The sequence below is a fragment of the Odontesthes bonariensis genome, chromosome 1, assembly GCF_027942865.1.
Source record: "Odontesthes bonariensis isolate fOdoBon6 chromosome 1, fOdoBon6.hap1, whole genome shotgun sequence".
Taxonomy (NCBI): domain Eukaryota; kingdom Metazoa; phylum Chordata; class Actinopteri; order Atheriniformes; family Atherinopsidae; genus Odontesthes; species Odontesthes bonariensis.
In genome coordinates, this window is record NC_134506.1 from 12,065,163 (window position 1) to 12,091,392 (window position 26,230).

The window sequence follows — 26,230 nt, forward strand, 5'->3', positions numbered from 1 at the left end:
GAGTTACTGAGTTATCCCGAATAGCTTAGTACAAGCGCTAACGGACCCTGGCAGTATCTCCAAAATTACCACACTAAAATCACATGTCATGAAACCAAACTTCTACAGTAGTACAAATATGGTCTGTACTCACAAAACGATGCATTTGGAAGTTTGTACATAGTCCAGGAGTTTATTATTATCATCAACACAAGCCTGATAGCTTTTCTGCTGCTAAAGCTACGTCGACGTCACTTCTGGGAGCTGGGAGCTCCCAAAAAAAAAGACAGAGTTGCACTGAACCAGTTTTAGTGTCATTTCACTTGCACCTTTTACCGTCCATCTGCGTAGAAATTAGAACGAATCAGAACCCGTCCACAACAGTTACATGAATTGTCAGAAGGAGGCTGAACAAAGGTACACATGATGTATGTATGTATGTATGTATGTGTGTAACTCAAAAGCAACAAACACTGTTTTGTAAATACAGCTAAAACAAATACAAATGAAAATAATGAACTTTTGAGTTTTTCATTTGTATCATGCAGCAAAAAAGTTTTTGCATGAAGTCTTTACATTATGCATCCTAGAATGTGTTTTATCAGCTGTGTGCAAAGTCGGTGTTGAAATGATACCAGTGCTGCTCTACAGCAGCCTCTGCATTCACAAATGGCCTGATTTCTATCTTTTATCTTTTATCTCATATAGAAAATGTATCAATAATACAACGAGTCATCACCAAAGCTGTTGTTTCTTTTTGTGATGGTAGTATTTCCTCAAATGATATATTGCTCCACAGATACGGTTAGACTACCAGACTGTCGTTGTTGTCACCATGATTGTCTATCAGAGCAGCCAGCCAAGCAGCTCCTATATGCACTGAGGTTGGCTTCACACACTCAGGAGGACACACATACACACACCTGCACACAAACACTCTCTATTCATCTGCTGCCCTCGGGGGGACAGAGCATCCTGCTGGCTGTGGGTGTTTGATGTTGAAATGGTCCACCCCAGCTTCATAAGAGCCCCCTGTCGCAGGAGGTATGGTTAAATGTCACACTCTGCCCTCCAACGGGCTGCTCTCCATACATGCATGTGTGTGTAAGAGTGCAAGCATCCCATGTAGCAGTGTGAGCTGTGATAAAGCTATTTCTGGAGTACAAAATAAGGTCACAGATGAAGACAGCTGATTTTAAGTGATTTTTGTTGTGCCTCGTGACACTACATGACACCACACCACAATGTGCCATATAACTCTTCCTACTAATTACTGGTGAGACCAGAGACTGGAACCACTATTGCTCTTTAAAATGAAGCTTTAGTTGTCACAGCTGTCTTCGGGAAGGAGCACAAATCAATATAAAGGCAGGACAAGCCTCAGGGAGATTGGGCACATCTGCATCACGCACACATCTATGTGCAGAACTCTTCAGGCTTTAGGTCAGGCGGTGTCTCTTGTAAAGGAATAATGTTGTTAACCTCTGCCCAAGGTGGTGCTCAAGCACAATCACAGAATACATCTCATGTCTCCTGTCTCCCTCTTTGCAGTGAACATGGTATAAAAGCTTTATGTGTGCATTGTTATTTTAGTTATTCTCATGTTGGTTAGCACCATCGCCTCACAGCAAGAGGGCTCCTGCTTCGGAACCAGCTGGGGCCTCTCTTTGTGGAGCTTGAATGTTCTCCCTGTGTATGCGTGGGTTCTGTCCGGGTACTCTGGCTTCCCTCCACCACCCTAAAAGCATGCATGTTAGGTTAATTGGTGACTCTAAAATTGACCTAAAGAGTGAGTGTGATGGTTGTTTGTCTCTGTGTGACCCTGTGATGGACCGGCGACCTGTCCAGGATGTACTCTGCCTCTTGCCCAATGACAGATGTGAAAGGCGCCAGCTCCCCTGCAACCATCAGTTAGATTAAGAGCGTATAGAAAGTGGTTGGATGGACATTCTCTTATTGATCTGAAAATTAGTATTTAGCAGCTATAAAAGAGCAAGCACGAAGGCATAGTTGTAAGTTGCCTTTTACTATTTTTTTTTTCTTCTTCTAAAGATTGTGAAAATAATACAACGAGGGGTTGGTCTGGATCTGATTACTGTCAATGATTCTGTTGATTAGGGCTTACTATAGCTTCACAAAATGTAAATGGCTGATGCCTTCACTCCTTAACAAAAAGAGGGTGCTTCATAACATTAATTTTTCAAGCTTTGGATTTCAGCATGTTAAACTGCTAGGCTTAGCATTTTTAACATGTAAAAACCAAATAGGTTCGCTGTTTTCGGGTGCAATTGAGATTAGCTTCTAGCTCTAACTCCTTTGATTGATGCCTCAGGCAGCCTGGGTGAGAATACATTTTTGAAGCTTTTTAACATGATCGTAGGGTGTTTTGATATGCATTTCATGAGTTAAACAAGCAGTCAACACTTTTGAGCGTTTCTACCTTGGAACTGCAGCGCACCAGCAATCATTTTCAAGTCACAGATTCATTTCTGTCACTTTGTGAGGTGAAGTCAAGCTAAATGAATTGATAGCCACTGTGTGTGTCTTTCTTCAAAGCCACCTCTGACTGGACTTCTCTTAACTGTAGATGAATGATGAGTCATCAGTCACAGCACACGTATAATCACTTGTCTCATCAATTTAGTTTTTGCTTATGAGTTGCAATGTCTTGTTTATGTGCCTTATCTGACCATATTGTTAGGTATTAGACTGTCCCTCACCCAGTGTAACTGGTTTGCATTATACATTTATAATGTCTACGGAAAAAAAAACTTTTTTATTGGAAAATCTAAAATATAGCGTTTTTTTTTTCCAATTCACCCACCAAAGTGTAACTAAGATACATTTCTGTCTGACTTCAAACATAAAGAAATGCTGTCACTGAACAGTGAGTGGTGGTCTGTATCAGTAAGCATGGCAGTAAGCTAAATCTGACACATAATAAAGTAGCATGCCTGTAACGAGTCGTGACTGCTTTCATTTCTGTCAAATTTAGATCAAATCTAATCAAATTAGGGTTAATTTTTAAGTTAACTCTTTAGTCTGTGCGTACTCACATCTAGCAGAGCAACAATTAATGTTCTCAGCTGTATAAAGCTCACTGCTCCTCACATCGTGATACGTTGTTGTAAGGCTGATGTGTTCCATCGCATTTAGTTCTCGTCTTGCTGCGAGTGCACAAGCGTGCGTGCGTCTGTGTGTGTTTTCATCCATCAGTATTCACCCCGACCAGGCAGCTGCCAAGAGCTTAGCAGGCTGTTGCTAGGCAATGCCATTTAAGATCCATCCCTCTCAGTATGTCGGGGTAGCAGTGTTTGTATCTTGGTTTCGTACCGCATACCACAGTGGAAAGTGGAGTAGGATAAGACATTTGCCTTGTTTGCCCTGCCCTCACATTTCTTTCTTCCAAAGTGCAGTTCTGTGGGCAGGAGGTTGGTTTGACATCAAATGATTTTCCAAAGACTGACGACAGAATTTTTGCATCGAGAGTTGATTGAAAAGTGTCCTTGACTACTGTAACACCATCTTTACAGGCCTACCTAAAAAGTCAGTTAGACAACTGCAGCTTATTCAGAACTCTGCTGCTCGAGTCCTCAATAAGACCAAAAAAATGGACCACATAGGTCCAGCTCTGAGGTCTTTACACTGGCTGTTGTCCATCAGAGGATAGACTTTAAAGTTCTGATGCTGCTCTATAAAGCTCTGAATGGTCTAGGACCAGAATACATCAGTGACCTCCTGACCCAGTATGAACCTTCCAGACCCCTCAGGTCATCTGGATCCGGTCTTCCATCAGTTCCCAGAGTCAGAACCAGATATGGAGAAGCTGCATTCAGCTTCTATGCTCCACACGTCTGGAACAAACTCACAAACAAAACTTTGGTGAAGGGGGGATTATGGTGTGGGGTTGTTTTTCAGGAGCTGGGTTTGGCCCCTTAGTTCCAGTGAAAGGAAACTGAATGCTGAAAGAGATTTAGGACAATTTCATGCTCCTATCTTTGTTGAAACAGTTTGGTGATGGCCCCTCCTGTTCCAACATGACTGCGCACCAGTGTACAAAACAAGGTGCATTAAGACATGGATGAGTGAGTTTGGTGTGGAAGAACTTGACTGCCCTGCACAGAGTCCTGACCTTAACCTGATAGAACACCTTTGGGATGAATTAGAGCGGAGACTGCGAGCCAGGCCTTATCATCCAACAACAGACCTCACAAATGTGCTTCTGGAAGAATGGTCAAAAATTCACACTCTACTATATACTTTCAGGTAGGGCTGGGCGATATAACGATAGTTATCGAGGAATAACTTTTCCTCGATAGCGATATGAAACATGCCAGATGTACTTTTCGATAGATTACATTCGTCCATCTTTTGACAGACAATACAAATAGCCAATGACAACGAGAGTTGCGCCGCGCTGAACCAATCACGTGGCTGGAATAGAGCCATGCCAGCCATAGACATAAAATACGTATATTATGTCTATGATGCCAGAAGCTAGTCATAGCGTGTTGCTTTTTTGTGCTGCAGCAGCCGTATAAAAAAATAAAATGAGTTCTCCCTCGGAAGAAACGACGGAAGACACAGCCCAAGGCGTAACGGATGACATGGTTGATGACATTGGCCGTTTCTCAATACCCAAGTACACAAGTCTGTACTCGAGTGCTTACGAGTGTGCCGCACTGCTTTCTGGGATAGCAAGCTGTCTGAAGTCTCCACAAGTCACCACAGAAGCAAACTCGATAAAATGGGCGGAGCAAGCACACATACGGGAATGTGGAGCGTACTTGTCTGGATGCATACTTTGAATTGGAACAGTACTTGGTCCTTCGGTGATGACGTCTCAGAAGTACACGAGGACGCAAGTACAGACAAGTACGCATATTGAGAAACGGCCATTGTTGATGAGAAGGGCCCGAAAAGTTCGGTGGTATTTTGTTTTTTTGAGGTCCGACACGAAACAGAGTAGTGTGTTATGTCGAGCACATGTTCCGACAAAGATGGGGAATACCGCTAATCTTTTTCATCACCTGAAACAGCGCCACCCGTTTGAGCACAAAGAATGAAAACTTTTTTGATTCGTTGATGTCAGAGTGCGATGTCTGTCACTATAGATGATCTTTACACGCACATGAGTCGTAGTTGTGTTCCCGGTCAATGTTTAATAAAGAGAGCGGCACCTCCTCACTGAAGCAAGCGAGCGAGTTCAGAGCAACATGTTTCCTGTGTGTTTCTTATACAAGTAACTGAGTGAGTTTACTACCTGTGTAAGGGATGTCTACATCAGCTGAGAGGTCGGGAAAGAGCTCCCAAACAACAAGAGAGACAACCGCTGCTGGAGAGCAAACAGTTGACCACTCAGATATAGGATTTTAATTTAAAACACCTGTTCTGTATTCATCTGAAACAGTTGTATAGTGCCACATGTCATGTTCAACTTTGACAGAAAATAAATATTTAATTAAAAATTAACCATCTGATATCTTCAAATATCAAATTTGAGTAACAGGGAACATTTAAAATTCACAAAACTGTGATTTGATTTGTATCGTGATCAGTCGACATCGATATATATATACATATATATATATATATATCAATGTCGACTGATATATAAAAAGAATATATATATCGTGAAATTACTTTTTCCTGTATCGCCCAGCCCTACTTTCAAGAGACTTCAGGGCCCAAGTGTACATTATTTGTATTACTCCTAGAAAGCAGGTCCATCTAACCAAAAGCAGGCTTCTCCATCAAAGTCCAACGGAACTGAGACCACAGCTGTTGCTTTGTTTTTGCCTTTTTTTAAGCCCACGTTTAGTTCAATTTAATGTTAACAATGCCATATCAATAGCTCAGTCACTTTCTCCGGCACAATATTCCTGTGAACAATGTCAGTGTTTAGGTCATGGGGTGAGCAGTATCACCGGGACAGATGTGGACTTGAAAGCCCAATCACTGGATTCATACCCAGGCTTAGGCGGTGATATTGCTCACACTCCCTTCCACTGGCTCAGCTACTCAATTACTCTGCTTTATTCAAGTTTTATTGTTCCCCTGCTGGGTTTATTGGCAAGACCATATCACTTACCTGACTATTTATATAAATTGCAATACCTTCCTTTTCTGCAATCAACCAAGACAATCATTGGAAAAAGAGTGATTGCAGTTCTTTTAGCTTTCCACATCTTGATTCTCTGTTCATCGCTAAACAAGTCTAATTGTTGGCCATTGTTTTTTGTTTTTTTTCCTTAACTAAAGAATGAATAAGGAACAATTATCAATAAAGGAATGACGACGGGAAAGATGTAGGCAGTGAGAGACAATGGGTAGAAGTGAGAGCGGGCTGACCGTGCGTTGGACTTCATCCGCCAAAGGACATACTTTGACTGTGATTGTGTTGATGTGAGTCCCTGTGCTCTGTTCATAACCACAGGGCCTAACAGAATGAAAAACCACTGTGCCTGAGGCTTTCCATAACGTATAGCTGTCTGGCTGTCACTTCATCAGTGTGGACCTGTCCACAACTACCCTTCATTCATCTTTTGTCCATGATTCATTTTCTTGCTGTCAGTCTCTTTCTCAGTCTCAACCTGTCAATCGTCGGGTAACTTTTTTAACATCCGACTCACTGTATCAGCAAGCTGAATGAAAGAAGATTGCAAAAGAATAAATGTTTTCATTAAGTAAATGTGTAGCCTTCATGAAATAGATTCTTAAAGAAACCTTTCTCCAAATGTCAGTTGCAAAAATTTGGACTTTAAAAACACAGTCTAAGTAAACTATGCACTTAATGAACATAAAGGTAACTAACAGACAGAATAGAGGCTGAAATAGGGACCACGTGATCAATTGACATCCATTAGATGCCGCAAGCTGTACGGTGGTGTGGTGGTTAGCACCGTCGCCTCACAGCAAGAGGGTTCCAGGTTCAACTCCCGGCTGGGGCCTTTCTGTGTGGAGTTTGCATGTTCTCCCCGTGTATGTGTGGGTTCTCTCCGGGTACTCCGGCTTCCTCCCACCGTCCAAAAAAAAAAAAAGCATGTTAGGTTAATTGGTGTCTCTAAAATTGTCCTTAGGAGTGAGTGTGTGTGGTCGTTAGTCTCGTGTGTCTCTGTGTGGCCCTGTGATGGATTGGCGGCCTGTCCAGGGTGTACCCTGCCTCTCGCCAGATGACCGCTGGGATAGGCTCCAGCCCCCCCGCGACCCGAACGACGGATTCAGCCGGTATAGAAAATGGATGGATAGATGCTGCAATGGAAACGGTTAAAATGTGTTTTATTCTAAATATGAGGATGCAGTGATATTGCAGTGTGATCTTTCCAGAGTGTGTCTGAATGTTTTTCCACTTGTAATATAAATATCAATTAAGTCAGGTAGCATAATTCAGTCAAAGACTAGATTTACCACAGAAAGTGTGTGAGTAGAGGCATTTTCATACAGAGATCCTTTGTGAAGTGGGGTGGGAGGGTAGAGGAGAGAGCTGGGAGAGGAACAGCAGGTCAAATTGCCAAGGAAAAAGGAGTCTATCATTGTGTTGCTTTCACCATTAAAGTAGGAAACGCCATTTTCAAATGCACCCACACCATGCTTTCAGAAACGAACACGCGGCTAGAAGGGATTTAACCAAGCCCTTGTAAGTAAGTGAAACTGTGAAACAAAAGCAGATCCCGTTGGAGATGGATAGAGTTTGAGATGAGAAGCAGAATGGCTCATATGAGGAAAAGAGAAATTAGAAATAGAGGGCATCAAGAGGGAGGTGGTCAGATTGGTTTAGCCAGCCATCTCTAGCTTGTTGAGTGATTATTGGATGGGAAGATGGAGGAAAGGCAAAGATGGGCAGGTCACAGTGGCCTCTCTGGGCCTTTTGAGTCAGATGGAGAAAAGGGTCATCGGCATGATTAACTGGTCAGGCTTCTGTCAGCCGACTGTTCCTCTTGAGTCCAATTAGAGAGGAGGGGGGATCAGCAAGAAACTGTGCAAGACTGCCTTCTAACTCAAGTGGATAATCATTCAATATTGAAAGCCCCCAGGCACAAAACCTCAGACATTCCCACTAATATTAGTGCAAACAGACGAAGTATAGTTTTTATATTTACTTCTTTCTCTGTCTGTGAGGTTACCCTTTCATTTTTGTTTTTATTATTTTCCCATATATCAATGATATTACAGATAAGATGGCAAGAATGACTTACTTTATCTTCTGTTTGATGGGAGAATCTGTTTTTTTTTTTTTGTTTGTTTTTTCACCTCTTCGATAAAACTCCTGACTGGCTTTCTGCTTAGAAGTGGCACACAGAAACAAAAATCAAATGAATGAATTCAATAAAACGATGTGTCCCTCTAGAAATGGGATTACTCTGTTCCAGATGCAAAAAAACTTAAAATTCCCAGTTATTTCAATATTCTTGGCCATCCCCAAAGTCTAGACACAACCCGGACACATGGAAAATGTGTTGACATTTGAAACCTCTAGAAACTAGGGATGCATATCAGTTCAATGTTTCTCAAATACAGATACTGTTTGAGGAATCTCAGCATTTTGGAGCCAAGGAGCCCAGTGTCTCTTCCACATCATCATATATAAGTTGCAACCACCTGAGTAGTCCCAGCTCATCTTCCCAGTCTAATTAAAGTGGGGACGGTGACGGGTTTGTCTGTTCTGGTACCTCTGTACAAATATAACGGTGAAACGCTGTGGACAGTGAGGAAGAAGACCTGAGTTGTTTGGAAATATAAAAAGCATTTAATTAGTCAAAAAGAGCAGCAGAGATCTGTCCTCACGAGGGACTGTTTTTGCCCCATTAACACATATGCAGTCCTGCAGCTGCAGGGCTTGGATTGGATCATCTCCAGTCTAGCAGGTCCAGTTGGTGGTGATGGAGCAACTCCAGTACCATCAAGGAGGCAGAAGTAGTGCCGTATTATGTGATGGGGTTTGTCAGTAGATTCAACAGTTCTGTTAAAAGTTGTCATTGTAGTTACTTTTATTTTCTCATCACCAACAACATCATACAGCTTCCTGTTTGCACATCATACAAAACAAGCTGTATCTTGACTGTAAACTCTTTTTGACAAAGGATAATGCTTTTAGTGATCTCTGGGATTAACGTGGCTAATGGCAACTAATCAAATGGAAGACCACAGGAAAACATAAGTGCAGGTATGGTTTTCTGCTTTCTGATGGTGTTCTCTGAACATTTGGGTCAGAAATGTATACCAATATGTATCACTGTTCTATCTACACACCCTGTGAGAGCTTGAATTTAATGGCCAATGAGAGGCAAAATGTTTAGTGTGGCTGCCTCCGAAATTGGCAGTTTAACCAAAAAATCTCAACTCAATGGCTGTTGGTCTTTACTGGGATCTTTGCAACCTTAAATGATAATGGGTATGCCCATGATGTCGATCGTACCAACAGATTAAGAAACAAGTCAGGAGTTCTATTTTTACAAAAAGTATATAACAGAGAGTCATATGCATTGCTGTAATACATCGAAACAACTGGAATCCAGGCTCAGAAACGTTGATTTGTAGCGGTATGTTATATTTTTTGTGCTAGTCATTTTTATAGGCTTCAATATTATGACAAGCCTAGATGGGATTATAAATAGGTGAATCACTCCTTTATTACTTATATAAGTGCAGTATTTTTGCATCTGTTGGAAAAAATGATGTCTGAGCACCTAGCAGTGCATTGTTGATGAAGGTCAGATGTTGGGTCAGTATGACAACTTTGCATTTCTGAAATTAGTACAAAAAGTACCTCAATATTAAACGTTTGCCCCAAATATTTTAAGAAATAAGTTTATTGTAGCAAATTATGGATAGTGATATCACACTCCAAGCCTGCCTTTTTATTACTGATCACCAAGATTCTAAGTCAAATGTTTTTCCCAAAGTGATAAAATGAGGGTAAAAAGGAAAAAGAGTATTGGAAACCACAATAAAGAGGCAAGAAAGTATCTCCTGAAGTACGCTCTTCAACTTTCTCATGGCTCCGGTCACAAATATCATGGGCTGCAAAGGGGATTATATACTTTCATTTAATACGTTTACAAAAACATTACACTGTCGTGGACTCCAAACAGGAGATGCTAAATAGATTATCACATTTATCGTTTGTCATCATTTTATTTAATGCCAATTTTTATCCAGAAATTTAATATACTCCAAATCAACTGTGAAGTTTTTTGCACAGCAGCTGTGCACCATTTTAAATTTTAGAGTTTTCTATCCAGTCTGCGACCATTGACACGAACCACAAGTCTGACACTGCACCCGTTCCCAGTTCTTATTCTAAAAATATGGATATTATTTTTCTGCCTAAAGGTACCTTCGATACGCTGCAACTTTAATGTTCTTCATGAAATGCGGTTGGTAAATACAGTACTGTGCGAGGAAGTTAACTGTAAAATTTCCCCTGGAATAGTCGGTGTTCACAGCATTCAAGCATGTGTCAAATCCTAAAGCGGCGTTGCACTTGAACAAAATTGTACAAATGTGTTCTCTGCTAAATGGTTGAACTGTTGTATATTATGTTGATGCTTTGATCTCGTTGGGTCTGTGTGTGCGCACATGTGAAAGAATTAAAAGGTTTTTGGTCCAATTTGCTGTAGCCCACATGATTCAGATGAAAAAAGCAAAGGCAAGGATGTGTGCTTGTGTGTGTGTGTGTGTGTGTGTGTGTTCGGTCAACATTATGACCTTGAGTTCATCTCTACCATCACCACCCCTGCAGTGCTGGAAAGAGCCTCCTTTCATGTACCAAAATCTCAGAGCGAGCAGGCGTATTGTTGAAAAAAAAAAAAACTGAAACAAACAAGAACAAAAAAAAGCAATCAAGGCCCTCCTTCAATTCAACTTACAAAAAAAATGTTAACATTTCACACATGCACACAAACACAGGAACATTTTTTTACAAGACTGGGCTTTGTGATTCTAAAGGCTTGATAATTTCCTGGTGTCATCATCATTCTTCACCAATAACGGTGTATTGCCCAGGAGGTGATTCATTGGCAGGGCCACAGTGGCAACTGATCACACTCTGTGGATGCTCTGCTGTAAAGCTTAATGAGGAGGGAGGAGGTGACTGGTGAAGACCCGCTAATAATGGATTGCCCAAAAGGACCTTTAAACAAACCTCCACTTACATTTTGTATAAGTCCAGCCAAAGTCAGTTAATCCCTTCCAAGCTCCCGGGACCCCTCCACTCACAAAGATGCATCCATTCAGATGCACAAGCACATTCAGACTGACACCTCACACTGTTTTAATGCGTTTGCCCAAAGCATTATATGTCCACCAGGAAATGTTCTCCAGCCACAACAGTGTATCTGGTATTGTTTTCACGAATAGATGTCATATAAGCATACACAGAGCCACCAGGTGTAAACAATGCCAGCAAGGCTGGTTCTGTTTATACAGCAGATCCGCGTGCTTCATATATAGAGTTACATGAAACTCTTCATGGTGTACTGCTAATATTTTAGATAAGCCATCAAATTATCAAGTTCTGCCACAATTTCATGAAACAGGTGACCTGCACCTGCTGCTGATTACCGTAGCCTGTGTAATTTATTGTAACCAACCTGCTCATTAGCATTGTATGGCGTTCAGCTATTAACGGTCTAGAGATGATTATTCACTTTACCAGAGGCCTGGGGTAAATAGTAGAAATGTTTACTGATGACTGCTGTGCGTTCTAAGGTTGTGCTCTCGAGCCCCCACTCTGAATTACACCTCAGAGATTAATTTAACACACACTGCTCATATTTTTTAGCTGATAAATCACACATAAATAAAACAGAGTGAAACATTACATAAGTTATATTAAACTGATAATCATTTATTTGAGCCTATAGTTGAAAATGATAAGCCCAAACACAATGGCAAGAAATGCAGGACACTGACAAAACAATACACAAACAAGAAAAAGAAAAATACCCGGCCGGGGTTAAGCAAAGTTATTGTGGGTACCCTGATGGCGCGCGATGGAGCTCATACCGTCTATGGACCTGAAGCGCTTACTCACAGAGAGCCAACATGTAATCCACACTCGTATCCACAAACGCAATGTCCACCGATGTCACCCGAGTACCGACTCCATGACCATCCAAGGTAACGGTTCTCTGACACGAAGAAGCCTCCTCTGTTGGTCTTAACCCCGCGATCCGGTCTTAACAGGCTAGCAGAGTCTCCGTTGTTGCCCGTTCGTTCGATAGCATTATCCAACTGTCAGTGTCCAACGGTAGAAAGTATCCAACTGTCAAACGGTGGAAAGTGAACTAAACTTCTCAAACGAAACATAACTCAAGAACTGAAACCAAACGGACACAGAAAGACAGTGTGTCGAACTGCTCTTTCTCCTAAACGTCTGTAGTTGACATGTTGACTTAAAAATAACTCATTAAACTCTTTTCCAACTCCGTATCGTCCGATGTCTCTCCCGTTCACACTCTCCTCGCCCGCTTCTCTTTCCGTTCCCATGACAACCTGGTTACCCTGTCAACCGAACAGCAGGCCGTATAGGAAGCTATAATACTCTGTCAACAGAATAAAAGTTCATATGACAAATTGTCTACAATGTTAGAAATACAATACATTACATTAGATGCTTATTAAAACTCTTGTTTAAAACACATATTAGTGCACCAAAACATATTAACACATACTTGGCTTTAGCCAATATTTCAGGTGTGTTACATTATGTAAAACACTTTCTAACGCAAAGAGACATACACGCATATTTCAGCAGTCTGAACACTAAAAGCCAACCATTATATAACATCAACAGTTAATGACTCTTTGATATAACTGCCATATCCAACATATTGTGCTGGGAGAGTCCATTTTAGCTCCGTCGCATCCTTGGCCTCCCATTTCAAACTATTAGATAGATAGATAGATAGATAGATAGATAGATAGATAGATAGATAGATACTTTATTAATCCCGAGGGAAATTTAAGGATCCAGTAGCTTATACAGAATACACAATACACTGATTAAGAATCAGAATACAAAAAACAACACAAGTGCAACACAACAGACAACACAGCATACTAACATCACAGATTACAGTTCACATACACAAACAAGGAATGAACAAAAAATGTACCAGAAGAGGAGTGGGATGCTTGTGTTGAATGTGCGGATAGTGCAAAAACAAAGTGTGTTCATGATAAAGTGTGAGCAGTGCAAATGGGAGAGTGCATTATGATAGTCTGTGCAAATGGCTAATATAGAAAGTAGAGGTGGGTGTGTTGGATGATTCACACAGTGAAGTCCATCTCGCTTCTCCTCTCCTTGTGTGTGGTGTTGAACAGCTGAATGGCCCTGGGGACAAAGGACTTCCTTAGCCTGTCTGACGAGCATGCCAGTGACCGGAGTCTGTCACTGAAAATACTCCTCTGACTGTCCAAAGTTTTGTGCAGTGGGTGGTGAACATTGTCCAGGATGGTCAGCAGCTTGCTCAGTGTCCTTCGCAAAGTGCGTGCACGCTTAGCTCTGTCTGGACGTACTTTTATGACATATAGAGTAATAGGATGAACTTTTGCTGCACACACATTTCATGGTAGGTACATCTGAACAAAATAAAACATCTCTGTTAATCACACCGTGTATCGTGCTCTTTAGTTTAGAATTATCCCGAAGTCGAATCTATATTTTCCCCTATCTAAACTCAATAATGTTTTACGATAGATATCATTACATTGATAAAAGCTTTTCATCGGTATTTATTTTAAGGAACACACTTTTTCACTCCAGGGTTTTTATGGCCCATATGCCTCCTTTTTTCGAAAACTGACACTTTTTTATTTAATTGATTTTTTTTTTTTTTTTTTTGCGGAAATGGGGCACTCACACAGTCCTTTAAGTTCTTTGAGCACCTTAGATAACACACCCCATCCTGTGGGTTGCCTTCACCTCTGCTGCCTCGACACTTTCGTTGGGGAAGGAGTCATTTAAAATCCTGAGAGAGGGAGGGCTTTCTCAGATATTCTATTTTTAGATCTACATGTTTTTTTCGCAGTCATCTCCAAAGACAGAAAGATGCACAGGTGGAAAAGAAGGGAGACGTTAATACAGTCTGAGCACCCAAAATCTAAATCTAAGAAGTCGTCGGGATAAAAAAGGAGAGAAGTGATTGGGTTTTTTTGGTATGTAGTCGCAGTTCGTTCACGTCTACAAAGAGAGGCCTCGTGCTGGGTGTGGTTCGTACAGCCATGATTTACTCTACAACTCAGCTAGTACACAGCTGAGAAAGGTCCAGCTGAGTATTATTAAAAAGATAATATGAATTTATTATGAAAAGTTCACAGCTTGAAGAATTTGTAGAATGTTAATATTCAGGAGGCATGAAGTTGCCTGATTCCAAGCCCTCGCTGGTTTAGATATGATTCGTCCATATATTTACTGACTATTTAGCTGACAAACTGTCAGTGGGTTAGACTCGGCTGGTGTCAGGCTGACCAAATGATGTCATCGCGTAGTTTTTGTTCTGCATGAAATGGCATCAGACCTCACTGTCACCATCACAGACGTAGGATCATGTGCGTTTTCTCTCTCTGGCTCACAGCGGTCAGCGGGCCTTCCTGTTGGAGAACATCCCCTGTAACAGCCCCAGCTGCCGTAGCATTGGACGAATGTTCCACATCCACTGGGACCAAACGGATTTGGGAGCCATCCAAAATGCCGTCATGGCAACCTTCTTCGACATCTATGAGGATGTAAGGTTTTTTTTCTTATTATTCAACACATGAGCACCATCTGTACCCTCTTCCTCAACATTTCCTTTTTCTTTCCAAATTCTCTGCTGTTTCTTTTCTCCATGTTTGTGACTTTTAATGCCACTAAGCTGACGTGAGAATCTGCACAATGTTAAATGACATGATGGCAAAAGGACAAGAAAAATGAATAAATTTTGCAGAACAAACAAGAATATTTGATATCTCCAGTGCAGAAAAGTGGATTATGTGTGAAGCTTTTGTCCACACTGACATTAACAAACTGATTTATATTTATGGCTTTGCTTCCATTCTCAGAAGCAATATTCCAGATTTGGACTGAGGACAAGCCAGTGTTCAGTTCAGTGCTTGTTTGTTATCAGTTATACAGTTAAAAGCTCGTGGAGCAGCTTGTGTGCGAGCTTGATTATACTCCATGTTTTCCGGCTATTGTATTCACAAGACAAAGCACTTTATTGTCTTTGAAGGCCTTGCACTCTTTTCTTTATTTAATAGTCCTAATACATACTGTATTTCCACCTCGATTTTCATCTATTCTTAAAATGTTCCTTCATGTTAAATTGTGCCACATTCTGGAAAACACATAATACACCCCTGCAGGGCTGCAGCTACATTCTACAAAACACTCAGAAGCAAAATTCTTGTTATGGCTTCTGATTTCTACAGCCACCCACACTTAAACCCACAATGTGTGATCTCATATAGTGTTGCTGCTGTATTGCAGTGTACTGTACGCATTTGTCTTCTTACATCATTAAGTACTACTGTTAATGTGAACTATTGCTGAATTCAGCACCCATGCAGTCTTCTTGCTGTCTCTTATCTAAATGCCTTACTTAATTTGCAGGGTATATTAGACATGCTGGTCCTGAGCCAGGCAGAGGGCAAAAATGACTTGGTCATCCACGCTTTGAAGAACAATTTTGAAGCCGATGCCTACTTTGTAAAAGTGATGGGTAAGTAACTGATTGACATGTTCAAACCAGTATATCCAAAAGACAACTTGAAGCACGAAAACACCTTCTTTTTTCCCAAAATGTCTTCAAAACACTATACACAGTTTTTTTTTCTTTACTGTTAAAGGCCCCTTCTAGGCCAATTAGAATCACCGAACACATGCAAGTCTTTTCCCCAAACTAGAAAGCAGATGGCAGTGACAATTACCTGTCATATCATTTTGATTTACTACTCCGGAGCTCCTCGGTTTGTGGTGGAAACAAAAGTTCATTGGTGTTCTTTGCTCAAATTGAACCTAAATGGCCATAATAAGCACAAAACTGCTGTCATAAATGTTCTTTCTCCCTAATGCGCATTTAAAATATAGCAAAACAACTTTCCCTGGGTCTCCACGATAGATTTTTATAGTGCCACCTACGAAAGTGCAACATTAACTCTGAAGGACACAACTCTTGGTGCTATTGGTTATTGGACTGGAAGCAGAGTAATTGGCTACAACTTGAAAGTGTTCATTTTAATTGCTGAAAATAGAACAGTAAGATTCCTAATGTACAAACACAAAAGTGCTTTCTTTTTGCTTCGTTAACCAGAATTTTCTGTTTCCAGTGAATTATTAGTATTCCTTTCTGTTTTTAATGTTCAGTTACTATTTTAGAATTCTACTACTGATGCAGAGTTTTACCAGTGAGCATATAATGTCAGCTTGACATATTGAGTTTGCAGCCAGTCCGATACTGTCATAGTATGCGTCCATCCTTTTCAGCTTCATGTAACCTCTCAGTATATCAATCTTTATTCTACGTATGCATAGAAAAAAATGTAGTAACTCTAATGAGGTAGTGCGCACCATTTGTAAAATATGTTGTACTTAAGTCACACTTTCTCAAATGATGATGATGACTGTACTTTCAATATCTGTTTTCAGCACTCTGTAGTCGTTTTACATATTTTTGATTCGCTGCTTTTTCTCTGTGTATAGATGCCCTTTCTTTTTTTCTGTAACTTTTGAGTAAAAATAAGCATTTGTTCTTTTTTTTCTTTTTTTTGTCAAAATGTTGGTGCAGCGTTGCTACCTTGTGGAATAAAGCAAAAATAGTTCCACTCAGGGTCGCTCTTTTCGCATCCCTTTATTCTCTTAGTTGAAAGGCTGCCTCCACTAAAACCTAGTTATCTGTGCTCGTGGCAAAGTCTCACAAAACCTCACAAAACTACACATTCATGATATTGTATGGACTGAACAAAAGTCATACTGATTCTTCACACAATATCAAAATGCAAGAACTTTACAATAAAACTAAGCCATGTGACGTGTGCAGCAATGTCTGAATTGGCAAGGAAAAAAACTGCTACAGTAGATAAGCTAGCCTGTACATCATGGCATGTATATGGTGTTGACTTTTAGAGGCTTCCCAAGTCTCACAATCTCTCCCTGCTCGTGAACTCTTTGTTGAGAGTTTTTCCCGCAGGGTGTTCGTGTTCATGCAACGTTCTGTCGGAGCCAGCAAAGTTCTAGGCTTTCTTTGTATGAATAACCCACCTTCTTATTTTAAAAAGACTCTCAAAGAGAGGGTTACAATCTCAGTCCATATAGATTTTTTTTTATGCCTAGATGAAGAGATCCTTGAACAGTTTTTTTTGTTTTGTTTTGTTTTGTTTTTTGTTTTGTTTGCTGGATTTTAGCTTAGTTTTTGGCTCCATGTGTTTTGGAGTTTGAATCTGTTGTTCTCCTGTGATCCTCAGTGGATTTTCTATGGTCACTCATTTCACCTTTAAAGCTTTTGTGCAGTTATGTCTGTCCAGCAGGATTGGCTCCTTGATGAGTTTAAATGATGGAGAGATATGAGTGCTTTATGGTGCATTGACCGAGGGGCACTTTTGCTCCTTCTGGTGGTTATTAACACATACTCAAAATTCAGTTCACAAGAAGCATGGAATAAAATCCTGTCAACTAAACAAGCTTTAAAAATGCTTGGAAAGTGAGGCATCAAGGTCTTCACATAATCTTTCTTGCTGTTTTGACCAGAGTAAAGATTTGAGCTTTAGACTTGATGTTTAGATTTCCAGATCATCTCGTAAGTCTGGACAGACTGTAAAAAATTACTATAAGAGGTAAAGTAATCTACTTTACTATAGTATTGTTGGAGAGAAGGAAGGAAGTGTTGCAACTTTCACAGTTAGATATTTTCTTCAAATCCTTGTCTGTACAAAGATGTGAAGATTAAATTGTAGGAATTGCAAATTAATTCAACTGAGTTAGTCGTACATGAGAAACTAACCAAATAGATAACAACGATGGGGAATTTAAATTGCATACAGAAATTGCACATATTTCAGTTTTTGTACAAGTCAGTCGAACTCTTGTTCTTTTTTTCGTATCTTCTCTTTATAACATTTTGTATTCTTGCTCTTCAAAAGCCCTTTAAGACGTTGGTTTTCAGGGATTCTGGGTAATTAGAGTAGGAAGACAACTGCTTGTTTTCCCTGTAAATGAAACCTCTTTCGGGTAAGGAAGAAAGAAGCAGCTGGATATTGCGTTTGTCACATTGCACATTGGAATCTAAATTCTCTGTCCAGGCATTGTGGTTAAAAAAAGAAAAGGAAAAAAAAAACAGGACACAAAATAGGGATACATTTGAAAACAAAAAAAGAATTAAGTATACCTATAGGAAACGTAAAAGCAAGAATCATGTAGTCTCTGTCTTCCTGACAGCCTCAGTGTGTGTGTGTGTGTGTGTGTGTGTGTAAGACCGACCTTGGGATGTCTTCTTTCCTAATGCCTCAATGTGAATTCCTTTGGTGCCGTCTCTCTAAACACTGCTGTTCTTTTCGGTATCCATGTCTTGTCTCACTGCAGTTCTTCAAACAACATACACGAAGATACACACACACACACACACACACGCCAAAATACCCTTTTCCCCCGCATTGATGCAAACACTGCCTACTCTCCAACTTCTCCTCTATTTTGACTTCAGTTGTAACATTTTTAGTGGTAAATATTTCATACATGTGCTGTGTGTTGCATTTTCACTACGTCTTGCTGACTACAGAGTAGCAAGCAAGAAGCCCCCAAAATAAAAATGGATCTGCCAGGTGTTACACCCTGTCAACATTTCATTCCTCTCACTGGTGAATCTGAGCTCAAAACCAGCTTGATAGTATTTCACCCCCTCTGAAAAATAAACAGAAGGTAGTTTATTTCCCGTTCTTTTCAAGTGCCTCAGATAGCATAACTAATATTTTTACGCTTTAATAAAGGGAGACTTTTGGTGTTAAATTCATATTTAGCTTTGACACATAATGCTAGCTGGTGGTGGGTCTTTGACAGGCAGATCCAGTTCTCTGTTCTGTAAGACGGAATCCTATTTTCACAGGATGACATCCCTCAACCTTCCCCTGCATGTTATTGAACAACACCCGCTGCAGGATTGACTTTGTGTCGGTCGTGCTTTATGTGTACGTGTGTGCGCGGTTTGAGTGAAAGCACCGATCCTGTGGTGCTTATGGACTCTACAGGATAAATCCATCACAACTTCTAACACACACCTCAAGCATCAGTCTTGCTTTTCTGCCTGTTAAAGGCTTGCCATCTTGCTGGGTTATACACACTGAGTTGACCTAAACCCGTATCAGCCTGACGTCTTATCCGTCCACACACCTGAAACGCAGTAGTTCCCTCACAAGTGTGTTCCATCCCTTTACTTTTGTTGCTTTTTAAGCATTTATTATTTAAGGCCAGGCTAGAGGATTTTGAGTGGAGCCACAGGCCTATAGAAGACTTGACAGTTAGGATGAATTTCTGTAGAAATACAGTTCAGTATATCCGCGACAGTTAGGTTGAAAATAAACCTTTCAGTCCTATATGTTAGTCAGTTCGACCTAATCCAAGGAAGGTTCCTACAAATTGGATGGTTGAATATTATTTTGTGTCAATATACATGCAGTAGTTTTGGGTTGTGTGATCCCATAAGACTGAGTAAAAAAAAAATAATAAAGTTGTGAAAATGGGGAAAATAGCAGAGAACATGCCAGAATCCCTTCTGACGTATTTACTAAAACGCCCCGGGCTAAATTTGTGGCTGAAAGACATGGACACAGTGATCTTAGACCCTGTTGCATGTGTACTTATTGTAGTTTCCCTCTCAGAGTGCAACATATAAGGAAGAGAATATTTCAACAAATCACTGCAACTTTTTTACGATGTTTTGTGCCTCACTATTCACTGCCATTATGCCCTTATGTACTGCTGGGGAAAAAAAAGCATTTCCTAGATTTAATGCCTGACATCGCTGTGTACCCCAAGGGTTCGCAAGTCTTGCGCAACACTGGTGGGAGGAGAAAGTGAGTGGAGAATGAAATTCATCATTGTATATATGTACAGTATTTGAAATGGCTGATTCCAAGCCAGTTTTATTTGCAAGAGGAAGTCATAGATTCACCTGGAAAATCACCATCCACATTTGCTCATTTTCACTGGCACTGTCCCCGACTGCAGAGAGACACAGTGTAACATCCCCAAATGACAAGTTTTTTGTAAACTTATCCCTGTAGATCTCTACAGCTGTGAGCTATTAGCTGGACACAGTTGACCGATTTAGTCTGATTTCTTATCAAGCCCTCGTCCAGTTGTGTTGAGAGCAACACACACACAAAAAAATAGCTTTTTCTTAATGTATGTCCGGGCGCCCTATAAAAATGTCTCTATATGGTTTCTGCACAGAAAAAGAAATGACTTCTTTGTCCTTTTTTTTTTTTCCCCACCCCAGACTTGTCCCTGTCACAGCAACTGTATGACTCCACTGTGTCTTGAGGTGTAGACTCTGTTTTGTCTTGTTTTAACAGCTGGAACTCTGGCAAATTGCCCCTTAACGCAGAGCTTTCCTTGCTAGGCATTTAAAGTTACACATGCAAATGGCATATCATTATGTTTTAGAATATCACTGTTTGTTTGATGTGTTAGTCCTCAACGAGTGCATTTACAGCTGGCTCAGTGTTCATATGGCAGAACGCAGCACTTGTTTTTTTACAGCAAAATGATCTAGAAACAGCTGACAGCCTTCTGGTGAGCCAGTAGAATTTTAAGGGGTTAATGACCCGTCTTCATTCGCTGCCTGATCCTAAACGATAAGAGCACAATGTTGGGGGGGTCTCATGCCGAATTATTTACCTGATTACCTGTTCAGATGAATGGTTTACACTCCCATAGGTGCAATATCTTTGTTGAGCATTATGCTTGCTTTTGTCAGGGATTGTGTACAAGAACAGATGCCTCCTAGTTTAGATTGGATTCTTGTCAAACCTTTTTTTTTTTGCACTGGTCTGCCCCTCTAACTTCTGTGCCTGAGCCTCCACCCACTTTTCTGCAAGCTTAATAAATTTCCGTTAAACCATTTCTATGGACTTAGGTGTGCTATTCACTACTATTTACTTGTTGTTGTCAAACTACGGATGAAAATGAAATCCTCTTTAGTTTTTGCAATGACAGCTCAATCTAATTGTTGTATTTTGATGAAGCAGATGCAAAGAAACTACTGTTATTGTAGGTCATGGAAATTGCATGATACTTGGGGATGGGAGTGTTAATCAGTTCTTTTGTAAAATATGAACATTGTGAAATATATCTAAACATGTGATGGATTAAAACGAGGTTTTCTATCAGCATCACTGACGTTACTGATCCTTTGACCTTTTAACACTACAATGAGATTGACATCTGTAGTTTAGATAAGATGGTAAACATTGAGTGAAGGCGGACTCTAATGAATGTCCTAATCCTCTGACTTTTCCTTTAATATCACTGTAAAGCTGCTATTTTTGCTGCTGTTGTGCACAAAGTCATAGTTCAGCCTGGGACAATGTGTAGCTCGAGTACAGCCTTACAGAACCATCTGAGTGACTGGAGCTTCATGTTAATGTGTGAGAAGATTCATGATCTTTTGTTTGCATCTCTTTGTTTCATCTGTTTTGTAATAAAACCTATAAATCTCAAGCCTTTGAGGTTAAATGTATTTTTTCATTGGAATAATGGTAAAAACTGATTCTTTAAGCTTTTTACACAGCGAAGACTCATACAATAGTTTCATTTTGCCTTTTGACACGGTACTAAGTGCCTGTTGTATGTACAAAATGTAGATGTTATTGGGTGTTCAGGTTCAGTACTTGGTCCACTGAAAGGATGGTGTTCCATCACTGGTAGTTATGAAGAAATTATGTATGTGTGATTGTAGATGAGATAAGACCAGCCCTCCTTGAAATACAGCTTCCAGAAAAAATGACTTCTTGTAACAATGGAAACAAAAACCCATCTTATGAGCGATGCTAAAGCCCCAACTATTTTGATTTTGTATAGTCACTTTAGGTGCTGTACTAGATATCTGGGGCCTTTAAATTAGTATTTTAATTGCTATCAAAGTAAGCCAGGTTAGATTGGTCCGAGATGGTCTAATCACAGATGGGAAGCTCTAATTGAATGTGTTTGTGCAGTCAGGATGGATTGAGGATACATTTGGATCTGATAGCTGAGGCCACATTCTAGTCTAGGACTCAGTTATCCCTTTTTGTTTTGCGGTCTGAATGCAAATGTATCCCAGCCACTTTGAAGGACCATCTACGGGTCTGACATGACTCCAGGCAGCTGAGCAACCAGAATGATTTCTAGCTCTTAAGGTTTCCACAAAAATACAAAGACACTGTGGTTTTTTTCCCAGTATTTTACAAATTCTGTGAAAAGCATTGTCAAAACTCACATTATGTATCGTTCACAGAAAACCTCCTGCTTGACTTTAATGAAAATTCCTGCAGCAACAGTAAATAAAGCAGCTTTGAGCACAGGGTGAAAGCTCAAGATCTATCCCGTCAGTACTGGGAGTTGCCTTTTAGCAGACCTTGCCCCGAACCAGCTCATTTCCAACATTGCTGTGTTTGAACGAAAGAAAAGGGCCATATACAAAGCATGGCTGCTAGAAAATGTGAAATGATTTAACAACAATCCTGCAAATAGATTCAAGATTCAAGAAAACCTTTTAGGGAACTAAAAGCTTTCAGCCTTCCAGTGATATGTCATATGTGCACATATTTATTCACAGCAGTGTTGAGCATGACAAGGCTGCTTGCCTGCTGAAATTTCTGCATTTCAGCCATTAAAAGCTAATCTGTATGTGTATGATCAGTATGGGACTTCTCCTAAAATTTATAATGGCTTTGTACCTGTCAGAAAACCTATTTTGGCGTTAACATGTCACTGCCTGCATTTGTTATTGAGGCATCATGGTAAGTTAGTACTTGAAAGTCTTGAACACATTTGATTTGTGCACTTGGTCCTGTTGCATATCTATTAAGGGTAGTTTCCCTTCAGATTGCGTAATTCAGAGGGGATTATTCAAATGAATTACTCTGAATTATTTACTAAGCTTAGCATTAAAAAGCTCACTGCTTATTGGGCTATCATTTACCACAGGAAAAGCATGTCCTAAATGATGTGCTTGACATGCGTGCCATAGTCACGCAGTCATAGACACGGATATTGCACATCTAAGGCGAGTGTGTAAAGGAAGAAACTTCCTTCTTGAAATGCCAGAAGAAGGCATTATCTGAACACATTGATTGCCAAGCTATTCTTTATTTGGAGATGCAGACAAACAAGCATTAACCTGACATGAATTTATCTGGACTCAATTGAAGAGAATCTTGTCACAGCTTCTGTACTTTCAGCATGGTCCACTTTTCTCTCATGTATTGTTTCAGCCACCGAATGTCTTGCAAGAGAACTTGTGATCACTTAAGACTTAGTTGCATGACCCCATCACTGAAAGATAGTTCCGTATAGAGATGGTCTGTTTCGGGGTTATAACAAGGATGTGCATAACTGTCAAGTTTTACACAAAGCAGAGTGGATCCACATTAAGCTTTAAGAAGCAAAGTGGTTGCTGGGTGGACAGATGGATGGATGATTACTGCTGAAGAGGGAGGAGATGGGGAAAGTCATAAACTCCAGAATTAGAAAGAAGGATAAAATGATGGGTGATGGGAAGGAGAACAGGGGGGGCCTGTATGCATGAATGTCTCATAGTGTGTCGTGAGTCTGACTGCATTTCTGTGTGTGTGAAAGAGATGAAGAGAGACTGACAGGCAGAACTGTATGAGTTGATTAGCTTCCTGCTCACTTATTAGGATGCAGATTAGCTGCATTGAGAAACATCTGGGAGCTTTTCGCGGATCCACATCCTCTCATCTTCTCTCCTCATTTCTCACATCCCTTTTCATCATATCTCCTCCTATAATAAATCCAGACCTCTTCTCTCCTCTTTCCACATTTCCTGATCTCTTCTCTTTCTCCCATTTTTCCATTTTTTCATTTCAACCCATTTAACCTTCTCAAACCTCTGCTTTCTGTCGTAGCCTCACCTCTCTCCCTGCTGGCATCCTGTTAAAGTCTTTATTTCTTGCCCTCCTGTCTGATCTTCATCAAGCCTGTCTGGCTGTACTGTCTTTTAGTCCCTTTTTTAAGTCACTGAGATGTCATCAGGGAGGTTTACATCAAGTCTTTCAGCTTGTTTCTGTGTCCAGAAGAGGATATAAGTGAAGGCTGCATATTCACATTTAACTGTGTTTGAGTGGGCTGTGTGTGCTTCCTCCCGTGTTCATCAAAATAGCATCCTGTACCAGTTTATCTTGACTATTGAAGCTGCAATGACTCTGCCTGCAAATGGGACATGAATCAAATCAGACGTTAGAGTGTGTTACATATTGCTGGTATTCAATTGATCACGTAACGAAAGCATTTGTTCTTTCAGTGGCAAAAAGAATCACAGCTCATATTTTCTGCATTACATGGTCATAAATGTGTTGCATGCATTGTCTAAATCACAAATACAGACAACACACTAAAGATAATCCATCAACAAGTAGATTATAATCTTTTCTCTTTCTTGAACACAATCTAATATGATGTTCAGGATTGCTACTGGAGGTCATTTCACACACTCCGTATAAGGTTAAGCCCCGACTCTGTCTTGGCCACTTTAGATCATTCTAAGGTAGACTTGTGTTAAGATTATACTTGCAGTTCGTCGACTTTCATTTGGCATAATCCGCTACAATTCCTGGCTTGGTAGGTGCTTTGATGATGTGCACCTCCTAATTTCTGTAGCGCACGCATGCTGCATGTGACAAACAGCAGTAGCTGTGAGCAGGTCAGTTTCTACAGGCATCCAAATGACCCCTAAAGTCCCAACTATTTAAAAGTTTTCAAAAACTGCTGAAAAGTGAAACAGAAGCTGAGACTGTGTAGTGCTGTTTGTATATGCATATTGCTTTTCTGTATGAAGAAGGCTGCAGTGAGTCCAGCATGCCTGAAGCACCAGTATAAAAAGGTTATGGAAATGTGTCCCGTCACAACTCACTCGATCAGTCACTAATGTTGCAAGCATTATCTCAGCTTTAGGCTCACCCCCCCAAAACATCATTGTCATTGGCCTCACATTTCAAAGTTTTTCCAACTTGTTTTGTCATTCATTATGACCAAGAACAAATGACCATGTCCATGTAGGTTGATTTCTCTGTTATTAGTGCCAATACTTTGGGTTTGTTCATAATGACAACTTGTGAGGCACTGACCTTATTTACAAATATATGTTAAAAGTAGGTTGGCAGATTTTGCATAATGGTTCTCAAGTGTGATATTAAGGTGGCCTTAATCCATGTCTGTATTAATTACTGTATAAATATGGTTACACCTCTATTAACTGTCTGAAAGGAAATCACAGAGAAACCTTTGATACAGACCCAGCAGCTAGCATTAATTATTTTCAACCTTTATTAAATTGAGTTTTATTCGCATGGAGCCAAACCCTCTGGGAATAGAGGTACCTTTAAGACCGATCAATTAGCACGTTATGGTTAACGGCTTAGATGAAAAAAAACAGCCCTTAATCACGAGTCACCATGTTTGATTTATGATGTTCGTGGCTTTTCCAATTGCTCGCCAATTAATTGTGATATTAAGCCACTGACAAGGATCTTAACCCAGCCCCCCCCCCCCAAAAAAAAGGAAAGAGACTGGTCTATAATCTACATACCACCACAGATGGGTAGTTTATACTATTGTAGTATTGTTGTGATGTGTTTGGATTTAGAGATAGTTTTTGTTTTTTTTTCCATGGCTCTTTTTTGTTCATGGTGCTGCAGGTGTTGAGTGTGTCCCACCTAAGGTTGTATACAGACCCCTGTGAGCCGGCAAATCAGAGCCCAAAACCGTCCCGCTGAGACGACAGTTATAACTCTGTGAGGATGTTAAACTATTTTCTCATTGAGATGTCTGATTAAGGTGGTGATATAGTGTATTTAGAGTGTTAACCTGAAGGAAAGTTGCAGTGCCTTGTCTTATTTACACTGCAACTGGAAAAGACAACAACTGTTAAAGTGTTTAATTAGGTCAGATGCCGATCTCTTTTAAGTTCCAGTTTCCAGTTAAATGTCCTTTTCTTAATTGCAGCTGTCGTAATAATGTATGCTATACAGGTTTTATAAGCCAGTGAGATGAGCAAAA

General features: G+C 40.3%; 1 protein-coding gene across 1 annotated transcript in view; it reads left to right on the forward strand.

Annotated features, from left to right (window-relative positions):
• The window catches only part of itfg1 (integrin alpha FG-GAP repeat containing 1), a 162,924-nt gene that overhangs the window by 77,888 nt on the left and 58,806 nt on the right, over positions 1-26,230 (forward strand). Inside the window, exons 11-12 of the mRNA XM_075471634.1 lie at positions 14,559-14,709; positions 15,575-15,683. Of these exons, the coding sequence (XP_075327749.1) occupies positions 14,559-14,709; positions 15,575-15,683 (260 nt within the window). The remainder of the gene's footprint in view (positions 1-14,558; positions 14,710-15,574; positions 15,684-26,230) is intronic.